Source organism: Panthera tigris, chromosome C1 (assembly GCF_018350195.1).
Source record: "Panthera tigris isolate Pti1 chromosome C1, P.tigris_Pti1_mat1.1, whole genome shotgun sequence".
NCBI classification, from domain to species: domain Eukaryota; kingdom Metazoa; phylum Chordata; class Mammalia; order Carnivora; family Felidae; genus Panthera; species Panthera tigris.
The window spans coordinates 55,027,023-55,045,011 of record NC_056667.1 but is presented as its reverse complement, the minus strand read 5'-3'; the positions used below and the strand labels follow the sequence as shown (position 1 = coordinate 55,045,011).

The 17,989-nt window shown below is 35.7% G+C and overlaps 1 protein-coding gene across 1 annotated transcript in view; it reads left to right on the top strand.

The window, feature by feature from the left end:
• CC1H1orf141 (chromosome C1 C1orf141 homolog) overlaps window positions 1-17,666 on the top strand; it is a 35,090-nt gene extending 17,424 nt beyond the window's left edge. The window contains exons 4-7 of the mRNA XM_042997532.1: window positions 581-693; window positions 13,256-13,325; window positions 14,657-14,843; window positions 16,569-17,666. Of these exons, the coding sequence (XP_042853466.1) occupies window positions 581-693; window positions 13,256-13,325; window positions 14,657-14,843; window positions 16,569-17,141 (943 nt within the window). The 3' untranslated portion in view covers window positions 17,142-17,666. The remainder of the gene's footprint in view (window positions 1-580; window positions 694-13,255; window positions 13,326-14,656; window positions 14,844-16,568) is intronic.
• The last annotated feature ends 323 nt before the right edge of the window (window positions 17,667-17,989 follow it).

Below are 17,989 nucleotides of genomic sequence, written 5' to 3'. Positions count from 1 at the left end.
GATAATACGTGAAGATGTGAGATTAGATATCAACTGAGGGTGAGTGTTTGAGGTCAGAAGACTGAGTCATGGATTACCCCAGCATTTAGAGGTCAGAAATATCATGAATTATGTAATACTATTAACTTTATTACATACTATCAGTAGTCAAAGGATTTAGTGGAGAAAATTTCCTGTATGGTAAATAAACGCTGTGATCCTATCTAGTATATTATTTTGGTATCTGAAGTGACCCTAACTCTGGGTCCCACCACTTTGACTCAGGTCTGACAATGTCTCCAATATCTCATTTAATGAATTTCCAGCATATTTTTTAAAGGGTTAATCAGCTTGTGAACTATAGTTTCCTAGAGTGCCCTCAATCCTATGACAACAGTAGCTTACTATCTGTCTCTACTTCAAGTGATTATCATGAATACTTTCATCTCTGGCTTAGTACCAACGTTTTACACTTTGTACTATAATAGTACTAATACAACATTTAATCTGCATTTCACCACATTTCTCAAAATTTATTTTTTAGATTAGTTTGGTAGATTTTTCTGATTACTTTAACTTAGATTAATTTTATTTTTTCTAGATATGTCTCCTTTAAAAATGAGCCTGAACCTACAAAGAGTGATTTTGAAACATTAAATTTAAGACCACACTTTGTACCAACAAATATAAAAAATCAAGAAAGCAAGTCAATAGGTAATGCTCTGCGTACCATATTTACTTCTCCTTTAACTTATTAATGAGTGGTTTTGCTTGTAATATATACTTTATTATTTATTAATGTATATCTTAAAAGCTCTTGACCATTGGATGTCTCTGTGGAAAGAATTTTCTTGAAAGTATATGGTGTATAACTGCAGTGTGAAAGATTTCAGTGAACTATAAAGACTTTCCTAAGCAGTAGAGACGTTAAATATCAGAATGGACAATTTATGCAGTTCACAAATTAAGAATATATTTTTATGTTTATTTATTTTTCTTGAAAGAAAGCTTCTGAGTTTCCTTTCAGCTCTACCCTAAGAGTTTCCTTATTGTTAAAAAAAAAAAAAAAGAAATCAATCAAGTATGGACATCTTGCTTAATAAAAACTTATTTACAGAAAGTGTAAAGGAACTTACTTTCTTAGAACATTAAGGAGTCTGTAAGCTAGGAACAAGCACTTATAATATTGTAAGAAAGTGTAATAAAAATTTACCAGGAAAATTTGTGCACCCAACAGATATTTATTACACACGTACTATGTGTCAGTCTCTAGGTGCTGGGAATACAAGAGTGAAAAAAATCTGCCCTCAATTTATGTTTTAGGATAAGGTGGGGAGACAGATAATAAACCAAATGAACAAATGAATATTTACTGTAAACCCATTAAATTCTCCACATCTTCAGAGAATTTGAGTGTTTTGTGTTGCCTTTTTTTTTTTCTTTTTCTGGAATTATCAAAAAAACTATTCGATTGCATCATTCTCATCGATCCCTTTGGGTTAAGGCTCCTTGACTCCACATTGCTCCATACTGCCTCATTACTCTGATACTCTTCATCTGTCTCTACTTCCTCTTTTGTTCAAACTTCAGACAACTACAGTCTGGATTCCGCCTCCACCATCCTACTGAAGCTGCACTGATCAAGAATACCAATGACCTCCACTGCTAAATCCAAATAATATTTTTCTGTTTTTATTTTCTTCCACATTTTAATAACAAGTATAGTTGGTCAATCATTCCTTCCTTCTTAAAATTTTCCTCTTAGGGGTTTGGGAACCCATATCTCTTGTTTTCCTGCTATTTTACTCCTTAGTCTCTCTTCTTAATTTATTTTCTCCATCATTAAAATCCTGTACACCTTTTGGGATGAGCACTGGGTGTTGTATGGAAACTAATTTGACAATAAATTTCATATAATAAAAAATAATAATAATAAAATAAAATACTGTACACCTGATTCTTAAACAACAGGGTGGTTAGGGGCACTGACTCTAGTGCACAGTCAAAAATCCACATATAACTTGTGATTCCCCTAAACTTAACAGCTATTAGCCTGTTGTTGACCAGAAACCATTACAATAACATAAACACATATTTTGTATTTATATGTATTATATACTATATTATTATAATGAAGTAAGCTAAAGAAAAATGTTATTAAGAGAAACAAAAGGATGAGAAAATACATTTACAGTATTTTACTATCAAAAGAATCCATATGTAAGTGGATTCATGCAGTTCAAACCTATGTTATTCAGGGATCAACCGTATATCCCAAATTATCTATTCTACTGTTGAAATTTTAAGCAGTGTCAAATTTTGCTTTATAGATTTTTAATATAGTTTAGGCCATGTTATCAGTTACATAAATATTTCAAATTATGTTTCTAGTGAATTGAACCCTTTTTCATTATAAAGTAATTGTCTTACTATTTAATATTGCTGTAGTTGCCCAGCTTTCTTTTGGGTACCATTGCATGGTATATCTTTTTCCATCATTTTATTACCTTCTTGTAACATTGTAATCTATATTTATCTCTCATAAACATCATACTATTAAATTAAAAATCTACTATCATACTCTTTGTCTTTGAAATGGAGCATTTAGTCCATTTATACTTAATGCAATTACTAATATCTTTGGATTTAATTTTGCCATTTTATTTTTTTGTTCTTTCATTTGCCCTGTTGATTTTATACTTCTTTTTATGTCCTCTCATGTTTTCTCTAGAATTGAGTTTTTTAAGTTTCACTTTTCCCCTTTATCAATTTGGAAGTTATGTACTCTATTTCTATTCTTTAAATGATCACTCTAGAAATTACAACATGTAACCTTTCAAAATCTATTATTATCCTCATTCTGGACAATAAAAGAATTTTGGAACACTTAAATTATTTTACCGATGTCTGACTTTTATGTTATTGTTAAAATCCAAAGTCTTATTTAAATAGTATCTAAATCAGATATAGGTGAGACTCAAGGAATGATTCAGCCTGATGCAAATTTCCTCTCTACCTGTGAACCTCTAGAACCAAACAGTATATGTGCTTGCAAAATGCAAAGGTCAGACAGACACAGGATAGGCATTCTCTTTCCAAAATGGAGAAATAAAAGGAAACAGGGGGTGATAGGTCCTGAGCAAGTCTAAAATTTAGCAAGGTAAACTTCCTAAGATTTTAAGACTCAAGAATAATTCTCTCTGGCTGCATATTCTTCTGGAACCACTGGGGCAGAGGTCCTGCCTCTATAGCATGCCAGGTAGGGGTCATGACTCCAAGACTCTGGGATGCCCTACCCCAAAGGTGTTGAGTGGAGGCTCTTTGGCCTGTTGAAACTGAGACATTAGTAACCCCATTTGAAACTGAGGAGGCAGCTCTGATGATTTTTGAATTGCCTTCAGGGTCATTCTTTCCCTGTCTTGAAGAATAGCACATATTTGCAGTGAATAGCTCTGTGGTCCTATCCTGTAAAACCCAAGAAGTCCAACAGATTTCATTCATTTTTGTCTCATCTCCATCCCCTTCAGTTCAAACTGGCAGTGTCACTGTTGGGATATCTATTTAGGTGTGTGATTCACACCCATACCAATCTCCTTATCAAATAGTCATTCTACCACACTCTTAGTGTTCTTTTTCAAACATGGACATGCTGAAAATTTTCTTATTTTTTGTAATGTGGACAGGCTGAAAAATTTCCAAATCCTTAAGTTCTGATTTATTTTTGCTTAACAGTTCAGTCTTCCAATTCGTTTTTCTCTTTTTGAATTTTACTACAAGCAGTCAGGAGGAACCAAGCCACTCCTTCAATGCTTGCTTAGAAATTTGAGCTAAATATCCAGTTTCATTGCTCACAAGTTCTACCTTTCCCAAAACAGTAGAACACAAACACAGTTCAGCCAAGTTCCTTGTCACTTTATAACAAGGATAACCTTTTCTTCATTGTTCAATAATATGTGCCTAATTTCTATGAGACCTCATTGAGAATGGCTTTTACCATCCATAGATCTACCAACATTTCTGTACTTGATTATGTATTCTTTTTAAAAAAATTTTTAATGTTTATTTATTTTTGAGAGAGAGAGAAAGCAGAGTGTGAGCAGGGGCAGGGAGGGGTAGAGAGAGAGAGGGAGACATAGAACTCAAAGCAGGCTCCAGGCTCTGAGCTGTCAGCACAGAGCCCGACACGGGGCTCAAACTCACAAGCCGTGAGATCATGACCTGAGCTGAAGTCAGACGCTCAACTGACTGAGCCACCCAGGTGCCCCTTTATGTATTCTTTAAGAAGGTAAAAGAATCTTAGAGAACTCGCACCAGAATCTCCTTTAAATTCCCTTCATGGAAATACTGGGTTTTTCTCCTATGCATCTCAAAGCTCTTCTAGCCTCTAGCCATTTCCCAGTTCCAAAGCCACTTCCCCACAATTACAAGAATTACAATTCTTATTATTTATAAGAATAAATTAAAGAACTATACAGCTGTTAGTTATTATAATTATATATTCCAAGTGTGAATAATCAGATTTAAATTATTTATCAATATACATAGAGAGGAATAATTTCTGAGATAGTTTTCCAGTTTTCCTAATGTTCAGGTAAAAAAAAAAAATTCTAAGCCTTTTCATGATCTTATTCACAGAATAAACAAGAGCATGGAAGAACATTAGGTTCTACAACCATTTCTCCTATACCCACGATTCAATCTAAGGCTTATAAGAAGGAAAAAGACTCTGCTTTATTTGCAGGTATACACATTGTGTGTTTATATTGAAATTGCTGAGAATTAACTGTATCTAACTTTTAAAAGCATTAAGAAAATCTTTAAAGAATATCATATCTTATCTTATCACCACATTATTTCCCTACTTAATAACTGAATGATATCTATTACAAAAATGGTAAAATTTGGATTGCTTATTATGGTATACAAGATTTTTCTAGCCTTCTATTTTGTCTCTTTCTCCTTACTGATTCTAGTCACTGTGAACAGTCTGTTCCAAATACAGTGTAATATGATTCATTCTGGCCTCTATAACTCAGAACTGACTTTTCCACCTGATAGATTCTTACTCATCTTTAATATTTAGGAGACATACAGCTTTAATTAAAATAAAATCTGACTATATATTGTTTAAACAATAAAGATGTTTATATCTCAAATAAGAAGTCTATCAGTAAGGCAGTTCCAGGCATGGTTAATTCAGAGTCTTGATGAGATATACCTGGTCCCTCTGTCTTTTCTCAAGTTTCTTAGTAAGTAGCCTGTCCTCCTAGTTTTGCTGTACAACATGGTGATTGCTATTCAAGATAACTTGTATGGCTAACAACATCCACTGAAAAAGAGAAAAGCTCTTTGTTTCCTTTGTAAAAATGAGGAAAATGCTCCTCAAAGCCCTCCAGCAGACCTTCCCTGGTGTCTCCTTACTAGAATAGCTTAGTGCACCCATATTTTAACCAACAAATCATTATCAGCTTAGGTAAGTTTTTCCAGCTTTAAACATGGTGTATACATATATATATTGTATATAAACTATTTCACATATATTTTATGATATATAGAGTGAGCAGAAGATTTAGCTTCATGGTGTCCTAATTGTCTTTTTCTCTGTTAGTTGAATTTTGATTGCAGTATTTTAGTGTTTTGTACAGCTGTTACTAAGGACACAAGTAATACACTGTATGCTGTTCTATTTTGTTTTTTAAAATGTTGGTCAAAGTATGCTAAATTAATTTAGTGTCTAAATTGATGGGTTATAGCTCACATTTTTAAAAGCACAGGCTTAGATCATTTAAAGATTCACTCCCTTGGGTGAGGAAGGAGCCCAGCCTCCTGTGGAAGATATGGTTGTTTGGAGAAAGATAAATAAAATCAGAGCTCTGTCAGCATAAAAGGGAGAAAGGGGACTATTGAGTAGGCAATCCTCTGTTTACCACATAAGTCGCCTCTGAAGTATTTCCTAACAGCGGGGCAGACTGTTCTACTCTTTCAGCAAAGCAAATTTCCCTTTATAAAATTTCTTGAGTCTCTCTACAGAAGAAAAATTACAGTTCTTTTATCAAAGTCCCAAATTAAGACTTCTGGGAAAGTTGGCAACATAAATACAAATTTATCCTGGCCAAAATGAATAACAAAAATAAGAAAAATAGACAAGAAAAATTCATTAAATTGAAACTAAGACATTTTATCTCAAACTGAAAGGAAATCTACTACATATTACAACATGAAGTAGTTTGAAAGAAGATTCCAGAAGTTGATTCACAATTCCATTTCCTAAGAGAAAGAAGAGTATTTAAAAAGCCAGTAGAAGATATTCTGAAAATTCTTCTTTTAATACCACTCCCTAGCCCCACCACCCAAATACTCAAAGAAAAGGGGTGTGTTACTAATGATGGGTCACAGAAAGATGGAAATTCCTCCCTTTTGGGATCCCTTTCCTCACTGCAAGTCAATAGCAGTCCAAGTCTGTGTTAGCAGTGTTTTTAAAGAAATGTGATGACCATACTTAGCCCTTTCTTTCTTTGGCTTCCTAGTATTGCTTCATATGGACTCAGGGGGGAAAACCTCCTAACTTGGAGGAGCAAGGTCTTGAAAGGGGAGTTGACAACAGAAGAGACAAGATGCAATTTCCTAGGAACCATCTTTGCAAGTGTGAATAATAGCCACAAAGACAATTATGTAAAGAAAAAAATATATGATCCCATAAAACACTCTAAGAACTTTGAGGCCTTTCTTTGACTAAATGTCTCCTCAAACTGAATTGCTTACCCCAAGAGAGAGGTAAAGGACTCTAACCCAAGTGGCACTTCACCAGATCACCCATCACCATCACCACCTCATTAGAGTCATGAAGAGGTTTCACAAAACATACAGTGCACAGGAACAAATTTCCCCATAATGTTTCAGGGCTCCGGCTCCCTCACCAGGCAGCTCAGGCAGCTGAATGCCTGAACTTACAAGGTAACAACATGTGAATTTGCCTGTCAATTTCTAAGGGGAGAATTTAACAGTATCCGGATAAGCAGGGAGAGTAGCCAAAGAAATTTACTTCTTTTATATTTGGACTAGGATCAAACCTGGATTTAAGTGTCCGGATTCAAAGGTGAGTAGGAAAAACAAGAACGTGGGGCTTATTAAATATCACATAGCAAATAAAGGAGATAATTTAAAGATAGCTATGGTCACGTTCTGACAGAAATTGTACCCCATGAAACAGGAGAAATTTAGAAAATAATATTTTTATATGTTTAAGAGATTAAAGAACATAAGGGATTCTGTGAAATAAGATTTGAAGATATAAAAGATACATGTCAAAAATGAAATGATGCTGTGAGAGCTAAAAATATTTTTTAAGTTTATTTATTTATTTTGAGAGACAGAGAGAGAGAGAGAGAGAGATAGTGGAGGAGGAGCAGGGAGAGACAGAGAGTCCCAAGCAGGCTCTGAGCTGTCAGTGCACATACCTTGAGATTATGACCTGAGCCAAAATCAGTTATAAGTCAGGCACATAACCGAATGGGCCACCCAGGCGCCTCAGAGATAAAAATATTTTTAAGGTAATGAGTAATGATAATGCAGAACCTAAAATTATATTAAAAGTTGTGAAGAGTAGAATAAACATTGGAGTAAACCAAATCAAAGATCTGAAGAGCAAGTTTAGGAAAATCACATAGAATGCAACGTGAAGGGACAGAATTATGACTGGATCAGACAAGATAGTATATTGAGGTATCCAACACCGAGATAAACAATGTGTTTGAAAAAGAGAACAGAACAAATTGAATGAACTTGCTGCAAAAGGGCATAGGAAAACTATCTTTAAATAATAGAAATAGTCAAAGTCTCAATTTTGTTGATGCTTATATAAGTATATATATATATTTATCAGAATTCATCAAACTATACATGTAAAATGCATGCATTTAATTGTATGCAAATCATACTTCAATAAAGTTAAGTTAAAAAGAAAGCAAAAGATTAACACTGCAAAAGTCAAAAACTCCAAAATAATCTATTATATCTGAAGTGATCTGAAAGAAAATTATTTAATAATAATCTAGAATAATCTGAGGAGGAAGATGGCAGAGAAGTAGGGGGACCAGGATTTCCCTTGTCCCTCAAACCTAGCTGTATTAAGGTCAGAACACTTGGAACACCCAGGAAATCTATCCTCGGAGTGACAGAAAAATCTCCAGAGGTGGAGGGTGACAGCTTGGCGGGACAGAGGTACCTGTATGTGAATTGGGGGAGATAAAACAGAGTGGGCATGGAGGGCAGGGATCCCCTTCTGTGGAGAGACAAAAGGGAGAGAGAGAGAGAGAAACTGTGGATTGCGGTATTGTGTTGGAACAAGAGAAAAATCTCTCGGGACCAGGGACTGGGGAACGAGAAATATAATCGGTGCCAGTCTCTACTTTGCAAACAGCCTTAGGAGCTGAAGATCGGAGTTTTCAAAAGTGCGTGGCTTTCTCCAGACTGAAGCTGCTGTAGCGGTGTGAGCATGCCTTGGGAGGAGAGAGGAGAGCTAGCCCCAGGGCACGGGAGCGACCTCAGGGGTGCATAGGGAGAGGACAGTGCCCTCCCTTGAGTACTGGGGGAAGAGTGTATATTGCCCCCCCCAAGGACAAAAGACCCTGCAGGCACCTGCCACATCTACAGGGCAGATTGGTGCTACCCCAGAACTGGGTCTGTGCAGTGTGGGATCCTTTAAAACATGGGGTTTTGAATCCCAGCTGAGTGCCTAGGAGGCACGGGAGACTGTGGAGCAGGGCAATCCCCCTGGTTGGGGAGGAGAGATTGGGGTGTCGCTATTTTTCTCCCCATCACCAACAGGATGGGGCTTCAGGGAGCAGCACAGCAGCCCCCAGTGGAGGCGGGACCCACTTACACCAAACCCCACCCCTCTGAGCCTGGCAACTGTTTATCTAGTCAAGTGAGACTGACAAAGAGGGAACCAGATGGCCTCTCCTCCAGACCAGCACAACCACCAGTCCCAGGCACCAACAGATAACTGTCCTGTGGTTTTGTGTGTTAGACTGTTGCTCCTTTTTTTTCTTTTTTCTTTCCTTCTCTTCTTTTTTCTCTTCTTTTTCTTTTTACCCTTTTCTTTCTTCCCCCCTTTGGAATCAGTCTCAAAGTTTCTGATTTGATTTTTGGTCAATTCTTATTTTATATATAAAATATATATTCTTTCTTTCTGTGCTTTGCTTGTCTGTGTAATCAGGCATTGTTACTCTATTCTTTTCACACCTTTTCTCTATTTCCTTTATTTTCCTTTCTCTCTCTCTCTGGATTAAGCCTTATAGTTTCTTTGATTCTCTCTGCTTGGTCTTTTCTTCACCCCTTTCATTTTTCTCTTTGTATGGGATCAGGTCCCTGGCCCTTTCCTTTCTTCCTGGGTTACTTCAATGAACAAATCAAAGCACGTCTGGTGGAAGGTCTAAACAATCTGCCACTATAAGTAAGAAGCAGCTTTGTAGAAGACTGACCAGTGGGATAGAGCAGCCAACAGAGTGCATGCAATACACTACAAAAACACTTCCTGAAGTGCCAGGCCCTGGGCAGTGTATGACCCCTTTATAATACAGTAGTTCTCACAGGTGCAGGACACATAACAAGCATTTAACACACGTAAAAGACAGAAACCTAGCCAAAATGACAGAACGGAAGAATTCTCCTCAAAAGAAATTCCAGGGAGAAATGACATCCAGAGAATTGCTCAAAACAGATATAAAAAATATATATGAAAAGGATAATAGTCATAAAACTAATAGCCAGGCTTGAAAAAAGTGTAGAAGACAGCAGAGAATCTAGTGCTTCATAGATCAAAAGCCTAAGAACTAGTCACGATGAATTAAAACATGCTATAACTGAGATGCAAAATAAAGTAGATGCAGTGACAGGACGGAAGAGCAGAAGAGAGAATCGGAAGATAAAATTATGGAAAGTGATGAAGCTGAAAAAAAAGAGGGAAAGGAAATTATTAGACCATGAGGGGAGAATTAGAGACCTAAGGGAGTCAATGAAATGAATAGTATCCTTATCATAGGAGTTCCAGAAGAAAAAGAGGGAGAGAAAGGGGCAGGAGGTTTATTTGAACAAATTATAGCTGAGGAAACAGGCATCCAAGTCCAAGAGGCACAAAGAACTCCCTCCAAAGTCAACAAAAACAGGTCAACACCATGACATACCATAGTGAAACTGGCAAAATACAAAGAGAATTCTGAAAGCAGTTAGGGACAAACGGGCATTAACCTACAAGGGTAGATATATAAGGGTAGTAGCAAACCTATCCACTGAAATTTGGCAGGCCAGAAGGGAGTGGCAGGAAATATTCAAAGTGCTGAATTGGAAAAATATACAGCCAAGAGTTCTTTATCCAGCAAGGCTGTTGTTCAGAATAGAAGGAGAGATAAAGGTTTTCCCAGACAAAAATTAAAGGAGTTCATGACCACTAAACCAGCCCTGCAGGAGATTCTAAGGGGGACCCAGTAAGTGGAAAGCAGCAAAGACTACAAAGGACCAGAGACATCACCACAAGCAAGAAATCTACAGATAACACAATGACACTAAATCCATATCTTTCAATAATCACTTTGATGTAAATGGACTAAATGCCCCAATCAAAAGATAGAGTATCAGAATGGATAAAAAAAAGCAAGAGCCATCTTTATGCTGCCTACAAGAGACTCATTTTAGACTAGATGACAATTGTAGATTGAAAGTGAGGGGATTGAGAACCATAGATCAGGCTAATGGACATCAGAAGAAAGGTGGAGTAGCTATACTTGTATCAGGCAACCTAGATTTTAAACCAAAGATCGTAACAAGGGATGAAGAAAGGCACTATATCATAATTAAGGGGTCTATCCATCAAGAAGAGCTAACAGTTTTAAATGTTTATGCTCCCAATGTGAGAGAACCCAAATATATAAATCAATTAATCACAAACATAAATAAATTTATAGATAACAATACCATGGTTGTAGGGGACTTTAATAGTCCACTTTTACAACAATGGACAGATCATCTAGGCAGAAAATCAATAAGGAAATAACGTCTTTGAATGACCCATTGGACCAGATGGACTTACAGATATATTCAGAAATTTTCATCCTAAAGCAGCAGAATACACATTCTTCTCAAGTGTACATGGAACAGTCTCTAAAATAGATCACATACTGGGTCACAAAACAGCTTTCAACAGTTACAGAAAGATTGAGATTATACTATGCATATTTTCAGATCACAAAGCTATGAAACTTGAAATCAACCATAAGAAGAAATTTGGAAAGCCCCAAAAACATGGAGGTTAAAGAACATCCTACTAACGAATGAATGGGTCAACCAGGAAATTAAAGAAGAAATTTAAAAATACATGGAAGCAAATGAAAATGAAAACATGGCATTAAACCCTTTAGGATGCAGCAAAGGCAGTCCTAAGAAGAAAATACATTGTATTTTCCAGAAGCAAGAAAGGTCCCAAATACATAACCAAATCTCACACCTAAAAGAACTAGAAAGGCAGAAACAAAGAAACCCCAAACCCAGCAGAAGAAGAGAAATAATAAAGATTAGAGCAGAAATAAAAAAATATAGAATCCAAAAAAAAAAAAACCCCAGTAGAACAGATCAATGAATCTAAGAGTTGATTTTTTTAAAAGACTAAACAAAATGGATAAACCCCTAGCCAGACTTCTCAAAAATAAAAGAAAAAGGACCCAAATAAATAAAATCAGAAATGAAAGAGGAGAGATCACAACCACCACCACAGGAATTCATACAATTATAAGAGAATACTGTGAAAAATCATATGCCAACAAACTGGACAATCTGTAAGAAATGGACAAACTCCTAGACACACACACTCTACCCAAACTCAAATGGGAAGAAATAGAAAATTTGAACAGACATAATCAGTGAAGAAATTGAATCGGTTACCAAAAATCTCCCAACAAACAAGAGTCCTGGGCCAGATAGCTTCCCAGGGGAATTCTACCAGACATTTAAAGAAGAGTAAATACATCTTCTGTTCAAGCTGTTCCAGAAAAGTAGAAACGGAAACTTCCAGACTCATTCTGTGAAGCCAGCAGAGCTCAGAGCAGAGCACAGAGAGTGATCTTCCTGAAGCATAAATCGAACTACTTTCTTATTCTGCTTAATACCTTCTAAATCACCTCTATTATAATCAGAATACTGTCTTAAGTTTTTGGTATGGCTTATGTGGCTCTCTATAATTTGGCTCCTGCTACCTGTCTCATCTTACTCCACTCTCCCCCTCATTCACTACACTCCAACAACATTGGCCTTCAGCTCCTTTACCATTCCAAGCTGATTTCACACTGAAACCTTTACACTTGCTGTTTTCCTCTGTCTAGTAGTCTGTTTGCCCAGCTTTTCACCTGGCTGCCTCTTCTTTCTCAGACTTCAACTCAAATATGCCCTCCTGAGAGAAGCCTCTATAGCCACCATAGGTGAAGTACCATGGGTATATGTTTTTATAATACTTACAAGTGGTTGAAATTATTTTATGTATTTTTGTGTTTGTTTATTTGCTTGTTTGTTGACTATTTCCTTTCTCTAGAATAGAGCTTCTGTGGTAACCTGTTATGCTGAAATACTCATCCTTCAGCCTTCAAGAATGCAAGGGTTGGCCTTATGTCAGTCTGGCTACAAGAATACTCAAGTGTTTGTCCTCAGTGTACTGTATAAAAGAATATTAATTAGTATGTTTGCCATGATGTGGAAAATGTTGGGAAGCACTGCACTAGAATACAAACTACTTCAGGACAAGAGAAAAGTTGAATTTACTGCTCACATCATATGTGTCTGGGAGCACTTCAAAGAAAGTAGGGAAATATTGAAGTGTCCACCAGGCATATTTGGAAGAGTTCAACCCTAGACACTTCCTTCCTGCTAGGTGGCAAGATCTGTTTGACCTGTGCTACCCAACCTCCCCATTTACCAACAGTGTTTAACCATCTGAGGCTTCCTACTGGCTAATAATGACTTACGTGTTAGAGAGATTTGAAAATTTGAGAATGTCTTTCTTCCACAAAAATCTCCAAGGCCAGTTTTATGTTTGATTTGCCTGAGCCAAATAGATCCTTGGCTGCAGTTGTTTCCAGTTCTATCTTGTTCACTTAAGAAATTCTTAACTTGGGTAGCTAGTACAGATCAAGCACTATACTGGAAGCTTTCTATTGTTATTTTACACTGTAAAATATTTTATAGAAGGTATTTTCTAAATGCCATGATATATGAAAATCTTTTATAATTTCAGCTCAAACTGGAAAAAAACCTAGGGAATCATCTGATTTGGCTGGTCACTTAGAAGATTCTGTCAATAAAAGGTAATTTATTTTAACATTTTTCATATTTTATTGTGTTCAATGTTTTTAATAGGAAGAGTTATTTGTTTTATTTTTTACTGGACTGGAATGAATTTATTCTGGCTTATTATTACTTACAGTATGGGCCTATTATTATAGTATGGGCCTATTTATGCCCATACTACAATCCAGTGACTGGTCTAAGAGTATCCTACTATTATACATTCATACCTTGAGCACATGCTCTATCTGCTTCAAGTTGACAGGCAAATGGAAAGAAGAACATGGGAAAATGAATGGAGAGAATACATTGTGTTTTTGTTGTATAGACAAGATTAATTTTACTACAATATGGATTTAAGAAAAATAGCTTTGTAGTTTTGTATAAAGTTCTGATCTTTCCCAGATCCTCAGACTCTGAGTAAAATCATATTAATCCAGCATGTTTTAAACTTTGGAGCAATAATGTATAGCCTCTTTAAGTTTATTCCAGTCCTTCTCTTTCTTTCTTAAGATGGTTATCTGAGTATGTGAATGAGATGCTCACTGGACTTTGTGACATTGAGGAAAAGGTACTTGAGCAAGTATTTTGGTCAATGTCCTTGTACTGCTGGTCTCATTTCTAGGTGTTCTGTGGCTGCTGACGTCTGTGGTTCATGAATATATGGTCTATTCTCTCTGAACTTGAATAGGCTCCATTCTCAACTCTCATTACTATGGTAGAACCCTCTGAGCCTCCATCATGACTTTCATCTGTCCTTAGACTGTCCATGCCTCACTTGTGCCAGGCCTTTGATGTGGGTTACCTCACCCCTGACACAGCAACCACTTTGGTAAGCCAAACTCAATGTCCTATGTCACATGTGAACCATAGGAAATATGGAATGAAAACTATATCCTCTTTCTGACTATAACCATACCATGCCATTGCATTCTGTTAGCAAAGTTGGGGCCACCCTATGTTGTCAGGAAGCTGCCTTGCAAAACACTTGTTTCCCAGAATCTCAACAAAGGATGTGGCAAATACTTCTTTATCTTCGGTATTCTTCTCAATCTACATAAGATACATCTTCCCCACTCAAAAGCCAAAGAGGCACGCATATATATATATATATATATATATATATATATATATATATATATATATTTACATATATATATACTCCTCTCCCCCCATTTTTGCTAATTCCCCCAAAAAGGCAGGAAGGAATACTCTTGCCAGATTGAAAGTGTGTGGCTGAGAGTTTGGGGAAGATGTTGTCAGTGACTTTCGGGGATCGGGGAGACAAGCAAGAACTGACAAACTAGAATCAACCCTTTATTTATGCTGAACTTGTGCTCATTTTCAGAAGAAAATCTCCCCCACAGATGGATGATTTTAGCACAAAAGAAAACAAAACCATCATAAATGACCAATTAAGTGAATATTGTTCAACAAGAAAGAAAAGCTTGCTCCCCTTATGCTTTGAGGATGAATTAAAAAAGCCAAATGCCAAGATAATCAACATTAGTCCAGCAAAGACAGTAACTTCTCACATGGTAATAATACCTACTATTGTTCAGGAAATATGTGCGTAAGTACTACTTGCAGGAATCTTACATTCTAGTGACTAGAATCTTTGATAAATTATTTTTACTTCTCGGTTTTGCATTACAAAGTGACAACCACCCTTAGATTCTTAGTGCTCTTTTTAGAACTGCCAACCCAAAACTGGGGATGCCTTTGCATCAACTGAAAATTTTGTGTTTTTCTTTATGAAAAAGGCTTTGTCAAACTTTCTTGATTATAAAAGAAATATAAAACAGATTTTGTATTTTTTAAATGACTGCATTGCTTTTCACTTTTCTAACAATCTATTTTAGCTAACTGAATGAGAAAATACATACATTAAGGCTATTTGGTAGCTCACAGAGACTGTAGGAAGGTTGGAGAGACGATCTGGCCTGAGAGCTATCCAGTTAGGAGTCACCCATTTGTAACCCTAGACTGCTTCACCCAGACCCATGCTTTTGTTACACAGTTTATGACTCTGATGCTGGGCAGGAGATGCTATTTCTAAGACCCTTGCTATTGCTGCCTTTCAAAGCAGATATATGTGCTACATTCTCACTAGAGTCATTTTCAAATAGCCTACCTTTAGTGCTTGCTTTCTCTGAACTGAAGACTATCTGAGGTGTATCTGATTGGCAGAGCCTGGGTCACATGCCTGTGCCCTAACCTCAAGGAAGGCTAATAAAGTTAGTTTCTGCCTCTATGTAAGAGTACAGAGATTTGTAAGGTGGAGAATTCCCAGAGGCATTGGACAGACCAAAAATAGAACAAATCCTCACTACTGTGGCTAAACAGGTATCACTGACATCCCAATGGATTGGAAAACCAGATCTTTCATTATCTTTTTAGTAATTATAAGCAATAATATACCTTTCTCACTAAGTATACTGATGTACAATTAGATGATCCTGGTTTCTTATGTCTTGAGTTGTCTTTCTAAAAGAAAGGTAGCAATCACTGACTTAAAGTTTGCAAAGTAAAAACTGATAATATGCATATTTGACCTGTTTCTTTGGAGTTAATCTTTTTGCCCTATAATGGAAATATGGGAAAGAGTTTAATAAGTAGCTCATTCATACAAATTTTGCTATTCCTGTAACAAAAATAGTCTATTTTTAAGTCAATCTATTACTTTGGCTATATTATTACACAAATATATATTGAGTGCTTTTTATGTGCTAAGTATTGTGGTAAGGGTTGGAGTATCAGAATAAATATAATATTATAAAGATACTTTTAGATGCTTGGAATTATTTATAACGGTATGCAGACTTTAATTTTGGCTTAAATTTGGCTTATCACCTTTGACTCAATTCATTTTTTGGTATGCCTTTTATTTCTGGACATGGAAACCTAAGAAATGCCAGAGCAATGTCCCATCCCACCAATGATCCTATTTTTCCAATGACAACATCTCAGACATTTAAGGAATGTATTTATTTTGTCATATCTCACTTTATTTCAGAAAGGATTTTCATAGGCCAAAAGTTCAGATTTTACCCCTAACATCTTGACAGAATATTAAGAGAAGGAAGTGTGCCACATATAAGCACATCTTTTTTGTGTGTTTCACTACCATTATTGTTCACATTAAAAACGTCTCTGTAGTCATTTTTAGGATACTTTACCATTTCATTTTCACGTTTAAAAATATATGTAGCCTTCTTGTCTCACTAGACTGATGACTAAGTACTCTTTTCTTTAATCCACAGGAACAAAATGACACAAATCCCATAATTTTCCATGAAACTGGATATGTGCAAATGTTACTTTTGACAAAAAATCGGCTTCCTCCCCATCGTATGGAAGATGAAAACATTTACCCACATAAAAGAGCAGATTTTGTCTTAGAAAGAAATTGTGAAACCCTCAAATCTTTAATTAGGGATCAATTTATTATTCCTTCCAAACCTAAAAGGATTATGGCTACAGCATGGAAAAGAAATATACAAGCAATATCTGTTGATGTGGGCCATAGAGTTGTAGAGAGTAAGCTAAGGAAGAAAACTAGTGAGAAGACATTTGAAAACGTATCCTGGAGTAAATTCTATAATTTCTCACAGACTTTTTCCAGCCTAACAAAAAATTTTATGGGCTTCCTTGATAAAACTGTTATTCAAGAAATGAGTGCTAGACATGGCAACTTTGAAAGAATGTTTTCTACAGTAAAACCAATTAGCAAATTCAGTACCTTACCTGTCAAATATTGTTTAAAGCCTTTAAAAAATATACTCAAAGTCCATAAATTAAATAATGTAACACCCTTGGATGATTTGTTAAACTAGTCAAGTGAAAATTAGGCCCCTCAAAAAATATTGTTTTACAGCAATATTTAGGTAACAAAAAGAAAATAGTGAAGCTCCAAGATCATAGAAGAAATTGTTACCTAAATAATATTCTAGTGGATGGTATAAAAAAGCATAACATAGAAATTGCAATTATAAATCAACAGTCATCTGTTCAAGAAAAGCCAACAATTTTTAGTAAACAAAAGGACAAAATTAGGAAATAATTATCCACAAGAGGGACTAATACATGAATTTTTATGAACTCAATTAGATTCCTCAATCATCAGCATTTCTACAGTAAAGTGTGATTTGGGACCAAGAATGGCATTCACCATCTCTGGAAATTTGCTGTTGGAAGCCAAACAGCAACAATAACCTTGCTCAATAATTGAATATCAAATAAGACAAATGCACCATTAACTTGATGCATGTGGAATTAATCATATATCAACATTTTGGATAATCATTGGAAAATAGGATTACATTAGTGATTCATGCAATTAAAAAGACTTTGTCAAATTTAAAATAGCTTTTTGTTAATAGACATTGAACTCATTCCTATACAATGCCTTTTTCAAGTATACTTTTGACTTTTTTTGGAATTGTTAAATAATTTAAAAGAATAACTTATTCACAATAAGCTAAAAATTTTTTGATACCATGTCCTACTGTTTTCAAGAAGTTGTATTTCAAAATTTCATTTTTAATCCATTTGTTTAAACTTTTTTTTTTAAATCTGAACTGTTAGTACATGAGGAGAAGTAAGTTTAATTAGAAACATTTCCTTTAGAGGAAGGCTTTGGGGGTCTCTGGAAACTTTTAAAGGCAAGGACGTAAATATGTTC